General features: G+C 48.8%; 1 protein-coding gene across 1 annotated transcript; it reads left to right on the top strand.

The window, feature by feature from the left end:
* Positions 1-16,755: 16,755 nt before the first annotated feature.
* Positions 16,756-17,465, top strand: camk2n2a (calcium/calmodulin-dependent protein kinase II inhibitor 2a; the record flags this gene model as incomplete). The annotated part of the gene is made up of 2 exons (XM_080504160.1): positions 16,756-16,924; positions 17,395-17,465. The coding sequence occupies 2 exons, from the start codon at positions 16,756-16,758 to the stop codon at positions 17,463-17,465; spliced, it is 240 nt and encodes a 79-aa protein (XP_080360286.1).
* Between the last annotated feature and the right edge of the window lie 1,143 nt (positions 17,466-18,608).

Raw genomic sequence — 18,608 nt, 5'->3', positions numbered from 1 at the left:
GTTAGATGAAGTCCAGTCAGTAATAGAGCTCTTTGTTGATTCTGAAAACACCTTTGGGTCCTTTCATGATGTGCACGTTGATCTATGGAGCTTTTCTTTAGCCCACTGTGTGACAACTCACAATACATCATGCGAACACTTGACAGGATCTGATGACCGCTTTTTCTGATGATGACGACTTCCAGACAACACTGAAGAGGCAGGAAGCGGATCCGGGGTCATGAGGGACGTTCTCAGCTGCTTCTGGCATGATTTCTTTTACGAACGCTGCACATTTGGCACAGCAATGAAAGTTCCCTTCATTCAACAGGATTGTCCTGCTGAAACGTGGAAAGCAATTGGCAGAATCCTTTTACAAGGTTACCATGAGTGTCAGTACCTACCAAACAAACTTGCACCCCCTTGCTTGAACAAGTGCTTTATAGCCGTGTGTACTGTCACCTGAAAGGGAATTTTCTGCAGTTTGCAAGCAGGGAAGAACGTGACATCTTGATGCAAGCAATGCATGTGTGATTCATTTGATTAAACTGATTAATTTTAGCTTTCAGCATGACTGTGTTTTCCTGAGTGGTTTGGAGTGCATAATATTTGATATTTCTGCTTAAATTATTTACGGGTCTGTCACATTTTCAATATGCCCCCCCCCCCCCCCCCCCATGTTAAACTCATTCCTACGCCCTTGGATTTCTCATATTTCAGCATTATAATGACTGTGCTTCATAATAGTGACCACTCTATGTTGATTTCTGATATTGTCATCTATGTTTTAGAGAGTCCTTGAGCAAGAGGTGGCTGCAATGGAACTCCAGTTTATCTTGATGCTCAATTCAGCCTCACATAATGATTAATGACAAGAATGAATATCATCAGCTATCGTACCACTGTTGAAGTCTCTGGCCAGTGTGGGAGAGGCAGCAACTCCACTGTGAACCTTCCTCCACTGAGAGACTTCCTCCACTGTGAACCTTCCTCCACTGAGAGACTTCCTCCACTGAGAGACTTCCTCCACTGTGAACCTTCCTCCACTGAGAGACTTCCTCCACTGTGAACCTTCCTCCACTGTGAACCTTCCTCCACTGAGAGACTTCCTCCACTGAGAGACTTCCTCCACTGTGAACCTTCCTCCACTGAGAGACTTCCTCCACTGAGAGACTTCCTCCACTGTGAACCTTCCTCCACTGAGAGACTTCCTCCACTGTGAACCTTCCTCCACTGTGAACCTTCCTCCACTGAGAGACTTCCTCCACTAAGAGACTTCCTCCACTGTGAACCTTCCTCCACTGAGAGACTTCCTCCACTGTGAACCTTCCTCCACTGAGAGACTTCCTCCACTGAGAGACTTCCTCCACTGTGAACCTTCCTCCACTGAGAGACTTCCTCCACTGTGAACCTTCCTCCACTGAGAGACTTCCTCCACTGTGAATCTTCCTCCACTGTGAACCTTCCTCCACTGAGAGACTTCCTCCACTGTGAACCTTCCTCCACTGAGAGGCTTCCTCCACTGTGAACCTTCCTCCACTGAGAGACTTCCTCCACTGTGAACCTTCCTCCACTGTGAACCTTCCTCCACTGTGAACCTTCCTCCACTGAGAGACTTCCTCCACTGAGAGACTTCCTCCACTGAGAGACTTCCTCCACTGTGAACCTTCCTCCACTGTGAACCTTCCTCCACTGAGAGGTTTCCTCCACTGAGAGACTTCCTCCACTGTGAACCTTCCTCCACTGAGAGACTTCCTCCACTGTGAACCTTCCTCCACTGTGAACCTTCCTCCACTGAGAGGTTTCCTCCACTGAGAGACGTCCTCCACTGTGAGGCTTCCTCCACTGAGAACCTATTATGTGCACAGTGCATACAGGGATTATATAAACTATCATTGCAATGCAATCGAGTTAGAACACAAATGCTAATAAGACGAGGCGTGGAGGACGTGTTATAACATTGTTATTGCACAGGGTGGTGATGAATTGTCCGGTTGTGGGTGTTTGGTCTGCTGGGAGCCGCTCGGTTCAACAGGCTGACTGCAGCAGGAAGGAAGGACCTGCGGTGTCTCTCCTGGTGTAGACCTTCATCAGAACGTCTGAACTACTTACAGGAAGCGTCATTAACTTGGGCTCTCTGTTGGATGAGGATAAACTGACAAACAACCAATTACATGACCACAATTCATAGCAGACACTCAATATATGTTCCACTCGGGACTTAAAAACTCAAAATCTTTCATCTTTAACTGGATCTCACTCCTCTTAGCGTCATCGTTTCATTTGTAGGTGAAGTCATGCAATAGAAACATGATTGTATTGATCATTGTTGTGCAACAACTTGTATAAATGCAGTGTTGTCGTGGTTCAGCACACACACACACACACACACACACACACACACACACACACACACACACACTCATACAGTTATTTGCTTAATTATTTGTTTATACTGAAGTTATATTTCTTCTATTTTACCTATTGCTTGTTTTTTGTAACCCTGCATGCCCCTGTGTTTCCATATTGCTGCTGCTGGAATTGTGAATTTCTCTTGGAGATCATTTAAAGTATCTATCATCATCATCATCATCATCATCATCATTTCATTGATCATGTACCATGAGTGTTAAAGTCTGTTACAGTCAAGCAAAACCAGAGCAGATGGAGACAAAGGCTCCATTTAGCACAAACAGATGGAAACAGTGCCATTCCAGGTCTGCAAAGAATAAACCAACTTCTGATCAATGTTTGTAAGTCTGACCCTGTGAACTTCAGAATAAGAGGGGGGCCAGCCGACGCTCCAACAGAGCAACAGGAGGGGAAAGGAAGCCATGCATGGCTCCGCAGTGAGAGCCACCTCAGCATGCAATAGTCCCCAATGCCAAGTACTGCTGGCACCATCTGCTCTGGGCATCAGTGAGGAGGAGTGACCTCCTTCCTGCCCGGAGCTCCTCCTCTCACCACTCAGCTCCTTTCCTAAGGTCGGAGGGCATCGTTCTGCTCACAACCCAGGTTTCCAGCTTGAACTCAGACAGTTAGTCGTCTTTGTGTTGACCTCAGTCCCTCAAGTGAAGATGAACAGCCACAGCACACATGACTCTGACCAGCTCCCATAGTGCATTGCACGGCTGTTTCAGAGGTTTCTGCTGCCTTTAAATCAGAATGACAGCCTCTAACTGTACTACATTCAACAGTGAAATCATATTTTAGCTCTTGAAAATCCACAGACCTACTCTTGCTGGCTAAGTTTGAGTTCTTCAGACTGTTTCAGTGAAAACCTGACTGAGCTCTGTAAATCATCACAAGACATTGATGTCTGACACAGATCTCAAAACTAAATATTGATAAAAGACTATCAATGACATTAAAGTACAGAAAGTACATTCATTTGGGAAAAAAAGAGTTTATTATGGCCTGTACCTGACACTTTTGTTTCCTTCCACACATTTCTATGTTTTATGATCACTGTGCTTTGAATAGAACTAAAAGGTGAGACGAAGTTCCAAAAGGTTTCTCCTTCACCTTATTGCCAGAGGCTGGACTCCACCTCTGAACATGTTAGCATTCAATATGTTCCGTCCCGAGAGGCCAGATCCAGATCCTCTCTTTTGATGTTTGTCCGTGAGGTGTTTTCATCTGCTTTTGGTCTGACCCGTCACCTCGGACCTGTTTGCCTTGGCAGACCCTACTGGGGGCATAAAGCCCGCGACAACAGAGCTCCGAGGATCATTCGGGGGCTCAAACTGCCACTTTGTTTTGAATGGATTTACATTTTTTAAACCTTCGCAATAGACTCAAGACTCTGACCCACAAAGTCTGGTGGAGGCTGATGGATGGAGGTGCTGCTGCTCAGCTTATTGGCCTGCAGTCGAATCGCCATGCGGGAATACTCCTGAAGACGTGGGTGGAGAGAAACCTCCTGAGGATGTACGTGGTGGGGAGGAGGTCCCGGATCCAGAGGACCCCTTCCCAGATGTATGATCTACCCTGGCCTCAGGAACTGCTCTGGACCACTACTAAAGGTGGGGGTGGCCACAGACCTGTTGACCTTTACTCCCAAACAGGGAAAACTTTGTATCACTGGTGTGTAAAGGTGATGAACTGCCGAGACCTGGACGGGAGGATGGACTGTGTGTGGAGGGGGGGATGGACCCTGGGCTCCGGTTGAGGACCTTCATGGAGGGTCCTCTATAAACTCCCTCCAAAAAGAGAACTGGGGGTCTACAGTGGAGGGTCCTCTATAAACTCCCTCCAAAAAGAGAACTGGGGGTCTACAGTGGAGGGTCCTCTATAAACTCCCTCCAAAAAGAGAACTGGGGGTCTACAGTGGAGGGTCCTCTATAAACTCCCTCCAAAAAGAGAACTGGGGGTCTACAGTGGAGGATCCTCTATAAACTCCCTCCAAAAAGAGAACTGGGGGTCTACAGTGGAGGGTCCTCTATAAACTTCCTCCAAAAAGAGAACTGGGGGTCTACAGTGGAGGGTCCTCTATAAACTCCCTCCAAAAAGAGAACTGGGGGTCTACAGTGGAGGGTCCTCTATAAACTCCCTCCAAAAAGAGAACTGGGGGTCTACAGTAGAGGGTCCTCTATAAACTCCCTCCAAAAAGAGAACTGGGGGTCTACAGTGGAGGGTCCTCTATAAACTCCCTCCAAAAAGAGAACTGGGGGTCTACAGTGGAGGGTCCTCTATAAACTCCCTCCAAAAAGAGAACTGGGGGTCTACAGTGGAGGATCCTCTATAAACTCCTTCCAAAAAGAGAACTGGGGGTCTACAGTGGAGGATCCTCTATAAACTCCCTCCAAAAAGAGAACTGGGGGTCTACAGTGGAGGGTCCTCTATAAACTTCCTCCAAAAAGAGAACTGGGGGTCTACAGTGGAGGGTCCTCTATAAACTCCCTCCAAAAAGAGAACTGGGGGTCTACAGTGGAGGGTCCTCTATAAACTCCCTCCAAAAAGAGAACTGGGGGTCTACAGTAGAGGGTCCTCTATAAACTCCCTCCAAAAAGAGAACTGGGGGTCTACAGTGGAGGGTCCTCTATAAACTCCCTCCAAAAAGAGAACTGGGGGTCTACAGTGGAGGGTCCTCTATAAACTCCCTCCAAAAAGAGAACTGGGGGTCTACAGTGGAGGATCCTCTATAAACTCCTTCCAAAAAGAGAACTGGGGGTCTACAGTGGAGGATCCTCTATAAACTCCCTCCAAAAAGAGAACTGGGGGTCTACAGTGGAGGGTCCTCTATAAACTCCCTCCAAAAAGAGAACTGGGGGTCTACAGTGGAACAGACTAGGAAGAGACTCTTGTTCACTGTTTTTTGAAATGTCACAGACTCACAGCTTTGTTCACTGTTTTACAAATGTTATTCTCTGTTTTGGATGAAACCTGGTCTGATGGGGTTTTTATCTTTGGGGCGGGGTACAGAAAGAGGGAGGCCCAGAAGTACCTCCTGCTGGATCTTATACTGGGTGAAGCAAAGCTGGCACTGTATCTGAGCAGGAAGCACAAGGCTCAGCAGGGGGTGGACCAGGATCTGCTCAGTATGTTCTTGTCTCTGGTCAGGGCCCGGGTCTGGGTTGATCTGAATCTTTTTAAGGACATGAAGGACCTGCTCAGTTTTACTGAGAGGTGGTGTTATAAGAACACCATCTGCTCTGTGGTGGAGGAACGACTGGAGTTCAGCTCTTTATTTGGCAGGAAATAGATGTTTTGTTGTTTTATACTGTGAACTGTTTTTATACTGTGAACAAAAGGAATGTTTTCCCACTGATAAAGGTTGGCTTAAAAATCTCAGCCTCTCTCTCTACCTCTCTGCCCTCTCTGCCCTCTCTCTACCTCTCTACCTCTCTGCCTCTCAGCCTCTCTCTCTATCTACCTCTCAGCCTCTCTCTCTATCTACCTCTCAGCCTCTCTCTCTGCCTCTCAGCCTCTCTCTCTCTACCTCTCAGCCTCTCTCTCTGCCTCTCTCTCTCTCAGCCTCTCTCTCTACCTCTCAGCTTCTCTCTCTCTCTCTGCCTCTCTCTCCCTACCTCTCAGCTTCTCTCTCTCTCTGCCTCTCAGCTTCTCTCTCTCTCTCTGCCTCTCTCTCCCTACCTCTCAGCTTCTCTCTCTCTCTGCCTCTCAGCTTCTCTCTCTCTCTCTGCCTCTCAGCTTCTCTCTCTGCCTCTCTCTCTCTCTCTCTACCTCTCAGCTTCTCTCTCTCTCTCTGCCTCTCAGCTTCTCTCTCTGCCTCTCTCTCTCTCTCTGCCTCTCAGCCCCTCTCTCTGCCTCTCTCTCTCTCTCTACCTCTCAGCTTCTCTCTCTCTGCCTCTCAGCCTCTCTCTCTCTACCTCTCAGCCTCTCTCTCTGCCTCTCTCTCTCTCAGCCTCTCTCTCTACCTCTCAGCTTCTCTCTCTCTCTCAGCCTCTCTCTCTCTACCTCTCAGCCTCTCTCTCAGCCTCTCTCTCTCAGCCTCTCTCTCTCTCAGCCTCTCTCTCTACCTCTCAGCTTCTCTCTCTCTCTGCCTCTCTCTCCCTACCTCTCAGCCTCTCTCTCTCTCTGCCTCTCAGCCTCTCTCTCTACCTCTCAGCCTCTCTCTCTCTGCCTCTCTGCCTCTCTCTCTCTCTGCCTCTCTGCCTCTCTCTCTCTGCCTCTCAGCTTCTCTCTCTCTCTGCCTCTCAGCCTCTCTCTCTCTCTACCTCTCAGCTTCTCTCTCTCTGCCTCTCAGCCTCTCTCTCTACCTCTCTGCCTCTCTCTCTCTGCCTCTCAGCCTCTCTCTCTCTCTACCTCTAAGCTTCTCTCTCTCTCTCTGCCTCTCTCTCTACCTCTCTGCCTCTCTCTCTCTACCTCTCAGCCTCTCTCTCTCTCTCAGCCTCTCTCTCTACCTCTCAGCTTCTCTCTCTCTCCCTACCTCTCAGCCTCTCTCTCTCTCTCTGCCTCTCTCTCTCTGCCTCTCAGCTTCTCTCTCTACCTCTCAGCCTCTCTCTCTCTCTGCCTCCCAGCCTCTCTCTCTCTCTCTGCCTCTCTCTCTCTACCTCTCAGCCTCTCTCTCTCTCAGCCTCTCTCTCTACCTCTCAGCCTCTCTCTCTCTGCCTCTCTCTCTCTACCTCTCAGCCTCTCTCTCTCTCTACCTCTCAGCTTCTCTCTCTCTACCTCTCAGCCTCTCTCTCTCTCTCTCAGCCTCTCTCTCTACCTCTCAGCCTCTCTCTCTCTCTCTCAGCCTCTCTCTCTACCTCTCAGCTTCTCTCTCTCTGCCTCTCATCCTCTCTCTCTACCTCTCTGCCTCTCAGCCTCTCTCTCGCTCTACCTCTAAGCTTCTCTCTCTCTCTCTGCCTCTCTCTCTACCTCTCTGCCTCTCTCTCTCTACCTCTCAGCCTCTCTCTCTCTCTCAGCCTCTCTCTCTACCTCTCAGCTTCTCTCTCTCTCCCTACCTCTCAGCCTCTCTCTCTCTCTCTGCCTCTCTCTCTCTGCCTCTCAGCTTCTCTCTCTCTCTGCCTCTCAGCTTCTCTCTCTCTCTGCCTCTCAGCCTCTCTCTCTCTCTACCTCTCAGCTTCTCTCTCTACCTCTCAGCCTCTCTCTCTCTCTACCTCTCAGCCTCTCTCTCTCTCTGCCTCTCTCTCTCTACCTCTCAGCCTCTCTCTCTCTCAGCCTCTCTCTCTACCTCTCAGCCTCTCTCTCTCTCTCAGCCTCTCTCTCTACCTCTCAGCTTCTCTCTCTCTCTCTGCCTCTCTCTCCCTACCTCTCAGCCTCTCTCTCTCTCTCTCTGCCTTTCTCTCTACCTCTCAGCCTCTCTCTCTCTCTCAGCCTCTCTCTCTACCTCTCAGCTTCTCTCTCTCTCTCTGCCTCTCTCTCCCTACCTCTCAGTCTCTCTCTCTCTCTCTGCCTCTCAGCCTCTCTCTCTCTACCTCTCAGCCTCTCTCTCTCTACCTCTCAGCCTCTCTCTCTACCTCTCAGCTTCTCTCTCTCTACCTCTCAGCCTCTCTCTCTCTCAGCCTCTCTCTCTACCTCTCAGCCTCTCTCTCTACCTCTCAGCTTCTCTCTCTCTCTCTGCCTCTCTCTCTCTGCCTCTCAGCCTCTCTCTCTCTCTGCCTCTCTCTCTCTCTCTGCCTCTCTCTCTCTGCCTCTCAGCTTCTCTCTCTCTCTGCCTCTCAGCCTCTCTCTCTCTTTACCTCTCAGCTTCTCTCTCTACCTCTCAGCCCCTCTCTCTCTCTGCCTCTCTCTCTCTCTCTCTGCCTCTCTCTCTCTCTCTCTGCCTCTCAGCCCCTCTCTCTCTCTGCCTCTCTCTCTCTCTCTGCCTCTCAGCCTCTCTCTCTCTCTGCCTCTCTCTCTCTCTCTGCCTCTCTCTCTCTGCCTCTCAGCTTCTCTCTCTCTCTGCCTCTCAGCTTCTCTCTCTCTCTCTGCCTCTCTCTCTCTGCCTCTCAGCTTCTCTCTCTCTCTGCCTCTCAGCTTCTCTCTCTCTCTCAGCCTCTCTCTCTACCTCTCAGCTTCTCTCTCTCTCCCTACCTCTCAGCCTCTCTCTCTCTCTCTGCCTCTCTCTCTCTGCCTCTCAGCTTCTCTCTCTCTCTGCCTCTCAGCTTCTCTCTCTCTCTGCCTCTCAGCCTCTCTCTCTCTCTACCTCTCAGCTTCTCTCTCTACCTCTCAGCCTCTCTCTCTCTCTGCCTCTCAGCCTCTCTCTCTCTCTCTGCCTCTCTCTCTCTACCTCTCAGCCTCTCTCTCTCTCAGCCTCTCTCTCTACCTCTCAGCCTCTCTCTCTCTCTCAGCCTCTCTCTCTACCTCTCAGCTTCTCTCTCTCTCTCTGCCTCTCTCTCCCTACCTCTCAGCCTCTCTCTCTCTCTCTCTGCCTTTCTCTCTACCTCTCAGCCTCTCTCTCTCTCTCAGCCTCTCTCTCTACCTCTCAGCTTCTCTCTCTCTCTCTGCCTCTCTCTCCCTACCTCTCAGTCTCTCTCTCTCTCTCTGCCTCTCAGCCTCTCTCTCTCTACCTCTCAGCCTCTCTCTCTCTACCTCTCAGCCTCTCTCTCTACCTCTCAGCTTCTCTCTCTCTACCTCTCAGCCTCTCTCTCTCTCAGCCTCTCTCTCTACCTCTCAGCCTCTCTCTCTACCTCTCAGCTTCTCTCTCTCTCTCTGCCTCTCTCTCTCTGCCTCTCAGCCTCTCTCTCTCTCTGCCTCTCTCTCTCTCTCTGCCTCTCTCTCTCTGCCTCTCAGCTTCTCTCTCTCTCTGCCTCTCAGCCTCTCTCTCTCTTTACCTCTCAGCTTCTCTCTCTACCTCTCAGCCCCTCTCTCTCTCTGCCTCTCTCTCTCTCTCTCTGCCTCTCTCTCTCTCTCTCTGCCTCTCAGCCCCTCTCTCTCTCTGCCTCTCTCTCTCTCTCTGCCTCTCAGCCTCTCTCTCTCTCTGCCTCTCTCTCTCTCTCTGCCTCTCTCTCTCTGCCTCTCAGCTTCTCTCTCTCTCTGCCTCTCAGCTTCTCTCTCTCTCTCTGCCTCTCTCTCTCTCTCTCTACCTCTCAGCTTCTCTCTCTCTGCCTCTCAGCTTCTCTCTCTCTCTCTCAGCCTCTCTCTCTACCTCTCAGCTTCTCTCTCTCTCTCTGCCTCTCTCTCTCTACCTCTCTGCCTCTCTCTCTCTGCCTCTCAGCCTCTCTCTCTCTCTACCTCTAAGCTTCTCTCTCTCTCTCTCTGCCTCTCTCTCTACCTCTCTGCCTCTCTCTCTCTACCTCTCAGCCTCTCTCTCTCTCTCAGCCTCTCTCTCTACCTCTCAGCTTCTCTCTCTCTCTCTGCCTCTCTCTCCCTACCTCTCAGCCTCTCTCTCTCTGCCTCTCAGCCTCTCTCTCTCTCTCTCTGCCTCTCAGCTTCTCTCTCTCTCTGCCTCTCAGCTTCTCTCTCTCTCTGCCTCTCAGCTTCTCTCTCTCTCTGCCTCTCAGCTTCTCTCTCTCTCTGCCTCTCTCTCTCTGCCTCTCAGCTTCTCTCTCTCTCTGCCTCTCAGCTTCTCTCTCTCTCTGCCTCTCAGCCTCTCTCTCTCTTTACCTCTCAGCTTCTCTCTCTACCTCTCAGCCTCTCTCTCTCTCTGCCTCTCAGCCTCTCTCTCTCTCTCTGCCTCTCTCTCTCTACCTCTCAACCTCTCTCTCTCTCAGCCTCTCTCTCTACCTCTCAGCCTCTCTCTCTCTCTCAGCCTCTCTCTCTACCTCTCAGCTTCTCTCTCTCTCTCTGCCTCTCTCTCCCTACCTCTCAGCCTCTCTCTCTCTCTGCCTCTCTCTCTACCTCTCAGCCTCTCTCTCTCTCTCAGCCTCTCTCTCTACCTCTCAGCTTCTCTCTCTCTCTCTGCCTCTCTCTCCCTACCTCTCAGCCTCTCTCTCTCTCTCTGCCTCTCTCTCTCTGCCTCTCAGCTTCTCTCTCTCTCTGCCTCTCAGCTTCTCTCTCTCTCTGCCTCTCTCTCTCTCTCTCTGCCTCTCAGCTTCTCTCTCTCTCTGCCTCTCAGCTTCTCTCTTTCTCTGCCTCTCAGCTTCTCTCTCTCTCTGCCTCTCAGCTTCTCTCTCTCTCTGCCTCTCAGCCTCTCTCTCTACCTCTCAGCTTCTCTCTCTCTCTCTGCCTCTCAGCCTCTCTCTCTACCTCTCAGCTTCTCTCTCTCTCTCTCTGCCTCCCTCTCTACCTCTCTGCCTCTCTCTCTCTACCTCTCAGCCTCTCTCTCTCTCTCAGCCTCTCTCTCTACCTCTCAGCCTCTCTCTCTCTCTCTCTCTCTCTCTCTCTCCCTCTCTCCCCTCAGTCTCTACCTCTCAGCCTCTCTCCCTCTCTCCCTCTCAGTCTCTACCTCTCAGCCTCTCTCTCTCCCTCTCTCTCTCTCTCTCTCTCCCTCTCTCCCCTCAGTCTCTACCTCTCAGCCTCTCTCTCTCTCTCTCTCCCTCTCTCTACCTCTCAGTGATGAAATGATAAAAACAATCTTTTTTCCCCCAGCCTTCTCCACAAACCCTCCGTCCACACGTCACTATGACCTCGGCTCAACACCAGGCTTCTCTCTGCCTCTCAGCCTCTCTCTCTCTCTCTCTGCCTCTCAACCTCTCTCTCTCTCTCTCTCTCTCTACCTCTCAGTGATGTAATGATGAAAACGATCTTTTTTCCCCCAGCCTTCTCCACAAACCCTCCGTCCACACGTCACTATGACCTCGGCTCAACACCAGGCTTCAGGGCCTGTAGGACACATGCCAGGCCTTTAGGGGCGCTGTGACTCACCAAACACACCAAAAACACAGAAGACAGACCACATAGAAGTAGATCTCTGCTCATAAACCTCTTTATGATTCTAGTTCTATAGGTCTATGGCCGCGCTCTTCCTGCTGCTAGCGTCATGTAGCTCATGCAGCTCCATGCAGCTTGGAGTCCCTGATTGTTGTGGTTATTTGATGACATCACAGACTGCGATGGGGGGATTCTGTCACCTTTATTCCACAGATGATTGTCTTTGCTGACTTTGCCGTCCACACCTCAGAGAGATGGACGGCACAAGCCAGGGTTTTAGAATTTCCCGTGTTAAAAAACCTGTTTTCACACTTCTAAACCCGCCTCATGTGGATGACAGGCCAGGACAGCTTGTTCTGGTTCACCGGTTTCATTGTGTAGATGACCCCTTAATCCATCTATGTCTACCCCTCTCTACCTCTCTCTCTCCCTTTCTCTCCCCTCTCTGTCACTCTCCCTCCCTCTCTCCCACTGCTCCATCTCTCTGCCTCTTTCTCTCTACCTCTCCTCTACCCTTCTTCTCCTAACTCAGCCTCTCTCACACTATTTCTACCTCTTCTCCTCTCTTTCTACCTCTACTTCTCTCTCTCTCTCTCTCTCTCTCTCTTCCTCTCCCTCCACCCCTGTGCCCAGCTCTCTCAACCTCTCTCTCTACCACTCAGTATCCCTCGCTCTCTTCCTCTCCCTCTTTCATCTTCTTGGTCTGTCGCTCTTCGTTCTATCAGCCTTCCTCCTTTTGAAGTGACAGACAAACTGCAAGAGCAGTCCATTACTCTAAATGTGATGAGACGATTATCACAAGACGTCCTCTGTGACCTTCAAAATGATGATGAACATGCCAGATAGAAGACTTAATATAATCAGTGAATTATTTGTAAAATTTTAGTGACCTAGGATAAATAGTGATGTATTTATTACACATACAGACAGTTTAAAATCGAGGGGGAAGAAGTAAAAAGAAACGCAGTCATTACATTTACAAATAAATACAAACAATCCGGAGCAATTTGTGTTGTTTTCATCTTCATGATGCATTTTTTTACGCATTTTTTGACCGATGCAATAAATACATTTGTAGGATTGACTTTTGATGAAGCTGCATAGCAGCATATAAAACATTGGTATGTGTAAAAATCCGATTCCAGAATTAGATCCAAATAAACTCAACTTATTAAATAACTCACTTATTCTTCCAAATCTGAGTTATGGTGAGGAAATATAGGGAAATAATACGTTGATAATGATTATAAAAGTGTTCTCCCCCAGGAGAACCGGCTGCAAGAACAATGGGAAGGTAATAAACAGCGGGGGGGGGTTTACTTTAGGGCTTATTTGTTTTCAGAAATACAGCTGCTAATCTTTACATACATCCAAGGCCAGTGAAACATTACTTATAATTAAATTAACAACATGCTTTTTTTTAAGTTTAAAGTTTTTTAAGTTTAAAATTTAAAAGACTCAGAGTTAGTGCGTTGTGTGCTCATTGGCTGTAGAAGGCAGCGTGTCACCTGTACAAGGGGGAATCCGTAGCCCGAACGCAGGGAGACAGGGAGACTGTTAGGGCTGGGAGCCCTAACAGTCTAAAGGTCACAACCTAAAGGTCACAACTCCGATTAGTTTTAAAAGAACAGTATTTTGTGCCATAATGGAGCGAGCACATCAGCCTCACACCCACAGTAGCATTAGCATTCTTACCGGCGGTACCTTGAGGAGCTCACTGAGTCATGCAGCTCAGCTCTTCTCTTTTCACAGCTTTCAACCTAATGGACACACAATGTTTCAATATTTGGTCATTATTCTTTTTGACTTTATGTCCCCCAGAGGATATTCCTACACCAGTCCTCGGGGATGTCTTGACTATGTATTTTCCAGTGAAGGTGAATTGCTTTCGGAGAACGTTCCCGGGCGGTCAGCGCCACCACCTGGCAGAGTAGAGGATTGTCCTCCAGTAACAATATGCGGGTTTCACTGGTTGGAGATGAAGCGGTTCAACTATTTGTCACACAGCTTGATCAGATCAGACACTTTGTAGACAGCATGTCTGACCTTCACCAGACCAACAATCTGAGCCATGAGCAGTGGGGGAAAGACTTGGGTTTTAGTTTGGCCTCCATTTGATTCATTAACCAAGTCTGCTCTGGCTTCATTCTTTAGCCTAGTAAAACATGAAACATGGAGCCACAGCATTATCTGGGTTTATGGAAGTATTAGGCCGGCCAGAGCCACCGACCACTATCCTCCCTGGTTAATGAAAGCCTGCTTTCCTACAATAGGTAGATCTTCACTCATGCTGGTATGGTTACATCTGGCTAACAGGAACAATTTTCACCTTGAGACTGAAACAGAAACATTCAATATTTGTGTCTGCGTTGTCATACATAGATTGAACCCAGGCACACTGATATTGAAACGAATTGACAAAACTAAACTGTTGATATCAGATTGATCAGATGTTCTTAGACAGATGTGTGTGTGTGTGTGTGTGTGTGTGTGTGTGTGTGTGTGTGTATGTGTGTGTGTGTGATTTGATTTGATATGTACAAACGTGCTTCAACCAGGAGATTGGTGTGAACCAGCCACTGCACATTTTCATGCTCATTTCAATCTTGATACATTTGAATTTTTCAATAAAAAAACAAAAATGTATGGTCGACATGCACCCTTTGTAGGTGAGTCTCCTGGTCTCCATCTCCTGTGGCAATGTGGGCCCTCTCTGAAGCCCCTCTTCCAGCTCAGTCCAAGGTTCTCAGTCCATTTCATCCCCTCATGCAGTGAAGGAAGATCTTTCCAAAGCTCCAATCTGGTAGTGATGAACGAATTTGACCGAATCGTTCAAAACCCGCGAGTCACTTTACTGAACCGGTGACTCACGAGTTTTCACGTCCATCCATCCATCCATTGACTACCGCTTATCCAGGGCCGGGTTGCGGAGGCAGCAGTCTGAGCAGAGTTGCCCAGACTTCCCTCACCCCAGACTCTTCCTCCAGCTCCTCCGGTGGCACCCCAAGGTGTTCCCAGGCCATAGAGAGACATAGTCCCTCCAGCGTGTCCTGGGTAGTTAACTCATTAACTCATTCACTGAGTCATTCTTGCAGCAGCCTCCAGCCGCAGAGAGGAAAATATAAACGTCACTGTTCTGCTGCTAGTCTAAATCCATTACTCACTTTAGTGCCCTGTGTGAAAAGCAGCTGTAATGCTAAAAGAGCTGCTAAAAGAGCTGCTAAAAGCAGCTGTAATGCTAAAAGAGCTGCTAAAAGAGCTGCTAAAAGCAGCTGTAATGCTAAAAGAGCTGCTAAAAGCAGCTGTAATGCTAAAAGAGTTGCTAAAAGAGCTGCTAAAAGAGCTGCTAAAACAGCTGCTAAAAGAGCTGCTAAAAGCAGCTGTAATGCTAAAACAGCTGCTAAAAGAGCTGCTAAAAGAGCTGCTAAAAGAGCTGCTAAAAGAACTGCTTAAAAAGCTGCTAAAAGAGCTGCTAAAACAGCTGCTAAAAGAGCTGCTAAAAGCAGCTGTAATGCTAAAAGAGTTGCTAAAAGAGCTGCTAAAACAGCTGCTAAAAGAGCTGCTAAAAGCAGCTGTAATGCTAAAACAGCTGCTAAAAGAGCTGCTAAAAGCAGCTGTAATGCTAAAAGAGCTGCTAAAAGAGCTGCTAAAAGAACTGCTAAAACAGCTGCTAAAAGAGCTGCTAAAAGCAGCTGTAATGCTAAAAGAGCTGCTAAAAGAGCTGCTAAAAGAACTGCTAAAACAGCTGCTAAAAGAGCTGCTAAAAGCAGCTGTAATGCTAAAAGAGCTGCTAAAAGAGCTGCTAAAAGCAGCTGTAATGCTAAAAGAGCTGCTAAAGGAGCTGCTAAAAGAGATGCGAAAAGCAGCTGTAATGCTAAAAGAGCTGCTAAAAGAGCTGCTAAAGGAGCTGCTAAAAGAGCTGCTAAAAGAGCTGCTAAAAGAGCTGCTAAAGGAGCTGCTAAAAGAGCTGCTAAAATCAGCTTGTAGCCGAGCCGCTAACGCTAGCTGCTAAGCACAGCAGCTTCCAGCTCCTTACAGTCACACGAGGCTTTCAGCAGCTCCAGTCAGCTTGGAGGTGAAGTTCAGCACGAATGACCGACTCACCTCGTTTCAATCGTTCAGCTCACAAACCCGAGTCAGCTCGAAACTCAGTCAGTAGCACTTCCGCTGTGTTGTTCACCTTGTGAGCGGTGAGGCTCCGCCCCTCCCTCACCTGAAAACCTGCAGCTGCGCTCAGAAAGTTTCTGAGCAAAAAAAACAAAACATATTGTTTGTTTCACAAAGCTTGTAGAGATAAATACATGAATAATACATGAATAGATACACAATAAACAATGTTAAAATACCACTGTAAGGTATTGTGTTACATTTAATATTGTCCCCTATAATTAGTTCTGCCTTATGAACGTCACATTATTTATTGATACTAGTAAAAAAATCAATATGTTGGAAGGAAAAAAATAAAATTAAATCATATGTATATATTAATATATACTGTATATCTGACATTCTGGATGCCAGGTATTTATTCAGTTTAATCATTTATCTAATTTATTTTCTGATTCAAATTAACCTCAAAAACAACACACATAATCTAAAATAAGGAGACCAGGATCACTAAAAACTAATGTGTACTTATTGTTTATTTTCCTCAGAAGTGTTTCAGCATTTTACTATGAATACATGATTCTCCCCCTGGTTCATGTCGCAGTTCAGCCTCCAGGTCCAGGAGGGGTGGAAATAGTGCGCATGGGCAACTGAATCAAAGGACTCAAATTACTCAAATTACTCAAATGAGTCAAATGACTCAGACTCAATACCTGAGTCTGTTCAAGGAGTCGGCTTCTCATCACTACAATCTGGTATTGAACAATATCAACTCCTGCCTGTTGGTGTCAGTGTTGCTCCCCTCTCCCACCCTCTCTTCCCCCCTCCCCCCACTCCCCCCTCTCTCCTCTCCCTCCCTCTCTCTCCCCCCTCCCCTCTCTCTCTCCCTCTCCTCCCTCCCTCTCTCCCTGCCCTCTCTCTCTCTCCCTCTCCCACTCTCTCTCTCTCTCTCCCTCCCTCTCTCCTCCCTCCCCCCTCTCTCTCTCTCTCTCTCTCTCTCTCTCTCTCCCTCCCCCCCACTCTCACTCTCTCTCTCCCTCTCCCTCTCCCCCCCCCCCCCCCCCCCCCCCGATGGATGACTTCACCACCCAGCCTGGGTTTCCTGTATGATCCCGGGATCTCCCAGTGTTGTCTCCAGACAGCGTCCAGCTCCAGAGGCGCCTGCAGCTCTTCTCTCATCACTCCGTCCTCTGCAGCTCTTCTCTCATCACTCCTTCCTCTGCAGCTCTTCTCCCATCACTCCTTCCTCTGCAGCTCTTCTCTCCATCACTCCGTCCTCTGCAGCTCTTCTCTCCATCACTGCTTCCTCTGCAGCGGCAGGTCTTTTTGGGAGCCCCAGCAGCCCCGGACCCCCCCCACACCTCCCCGGGAGGATCCCAGCAGCGGCAGCAGCACCGAGAGGAGCGTCCGGCGGTAGCGGCGGACCACCCAGCCAGACCTGGTCCTCTGAGCCTGTCTCGTCACTGCAGCATGTCCGAGGTGCTGCCGTACAGCGAGGGGAAGATGAGCGGCTACGGGGCGGACAGCGAGGGCAGCCAGATGTCCTTCAGCTGCGGACTGCAGGACACCAGCGCCTTTTTCCCTGCGGCGCAGGCCAAGAGACCCCCGAAGCTGGGACAGATCGGCAGAGCCAAGCGAGGTAAACAGGCTCTGCACTCGTCTTTCCACCATTTTAGGACCAGACACAGTTTTTATTCACGCCGTGAACAAACACACAAACAAATCCAAACCTGCGAGACCGTCCAAGGACGCAGCAGCGCATGTAGTTTCAGGATTGTACGTCTCTTGTTATTGACTGTCGTCATTTGAACGTGACCACAGCTGGAGCCCAGCGGCTGCAGACTTGTTTACATTCATGCACGAAGATCGTCGTCACGCTCGGACACACCCCGTGATTGTTATCGAGTTGCAATGCGGCTTTTGTTATTTATCAACCACACCAGTCACACTTATCCAGTTGTTTCGTGCGCATCGCCCTTCTCCATTGGAGGGCATCGGGCTGGAGAAACACGTGACCTGGATCAAACCTCTTGTTCCGTTGAGCCGATGTTCTACAGATCTGACCATTTCTCTGAGTAAATCTATGTTCTACCCTTTTCTTCTCCCCAGTGGTGATCGAGGACGACCGAATAGACGAGGTCCTGAAGGGGATGACGGACAAATCTTCTCCTGGCGTTTAAACGTGAACGCTGCCTGGCAGACTTTTTATTTTGATCACTGGTTTGACGCACTTGTCGGCTGTGCATGTTCGAGGACTGCAAGAGAAAACGGCTGCACGAGGCAGGATGGAGAGAGGAACTGCAACGGTGGAGGGAAGCTGGAAGAAGACGAGCTTAAAGGAAGGGATGGAGAGAGAGAGAGACGGAGAGAGAGAGAGACTGGAAGAATTATCATGGAATTGCTGGCAATTGTCCAAATGCATCCCGGTGTTTTAAGTCCAGCTGTGCAGCAAGATGTTGAGAAGGCAGACTGAGCTCTGTGTTTCAGCCTCTGCTGACTTTAATGGTGGTGAACCCGTCACTTCACAACCATCTCTCATTTGTCCTTTCCAAAAGCGCTGTAAGCAACACATAGTGCAACTAGAGCTGGGTGGGGATATTTCCATAAGTTGTACAGTAGGTAGGCTGAGCTCTGAGAACCCCCCCCCCCTCCCCCACCAGGCTTTGCTTTGTTGATTCAGGCGGAGCGTTGGAGGGAGCTGTCCTTTCAGCACTGGTCCACGGATTCCTGTTGCTGCGAAAGCTGGTTTTAAAAAGACGGACCAGCCACTCTGCAGTTGACTAAACCTAGGAGAGCCCTTGTATGTATACAACATCCAACAGAAACAAGAAGAACTAACAAAAAGAAGCAGTGTATATCCAAGGATGGTGCAAAGAAATGCGTTTGGGCCTCAGATGAAAGAGAAATGCATTCCATGTTCTGCTTGCAGCAGCCATCAGTGGTTCAGGTGCAGCCTGCCACCTTCATGTAGCTACTTTATACCTTCACATAGCTCTTTTTTTCACTCTTTCTTATGATTTGTGCATTTCTAAGTGAACAAAATGCCAGCAGAACCGTGGAGATTATATAGATATTTTAACTGATAGTCATGAAATTGATTGGGGGAAAATGCTCTGTTTGATTTGGTTCTTTTTCTTTGTGTTTGGTCCTCTATGAATTTAAAGATGTTCTCCCATCTAATTGCATGAAGTGTCACTCTGGTGCCACCACGCTTACCCTGGCACGCTTCTTTTTAACGAAAGTTACATTTGTATTTTTATATCTCAATATTTGTTATTTAAATTATATGCTAGTGTATCGTCTTACAATTCATCAACAGAGAT

This window comes from Blennius ocellaris (genome assembly GCF_963422515.1).
Source record: "Blennius ocellaris genome assembly, chromosome: 10".
Classification (NCBI taxonomy): Eukaryota; Metazoa; Chordata; class Actinopteri; order Blenniiformes; family Blenniidae; genus Blennius; species Blennius ocellaris.
This window is presented reverse-complemented; position numbering and strand designations above follow the sequence as displayed.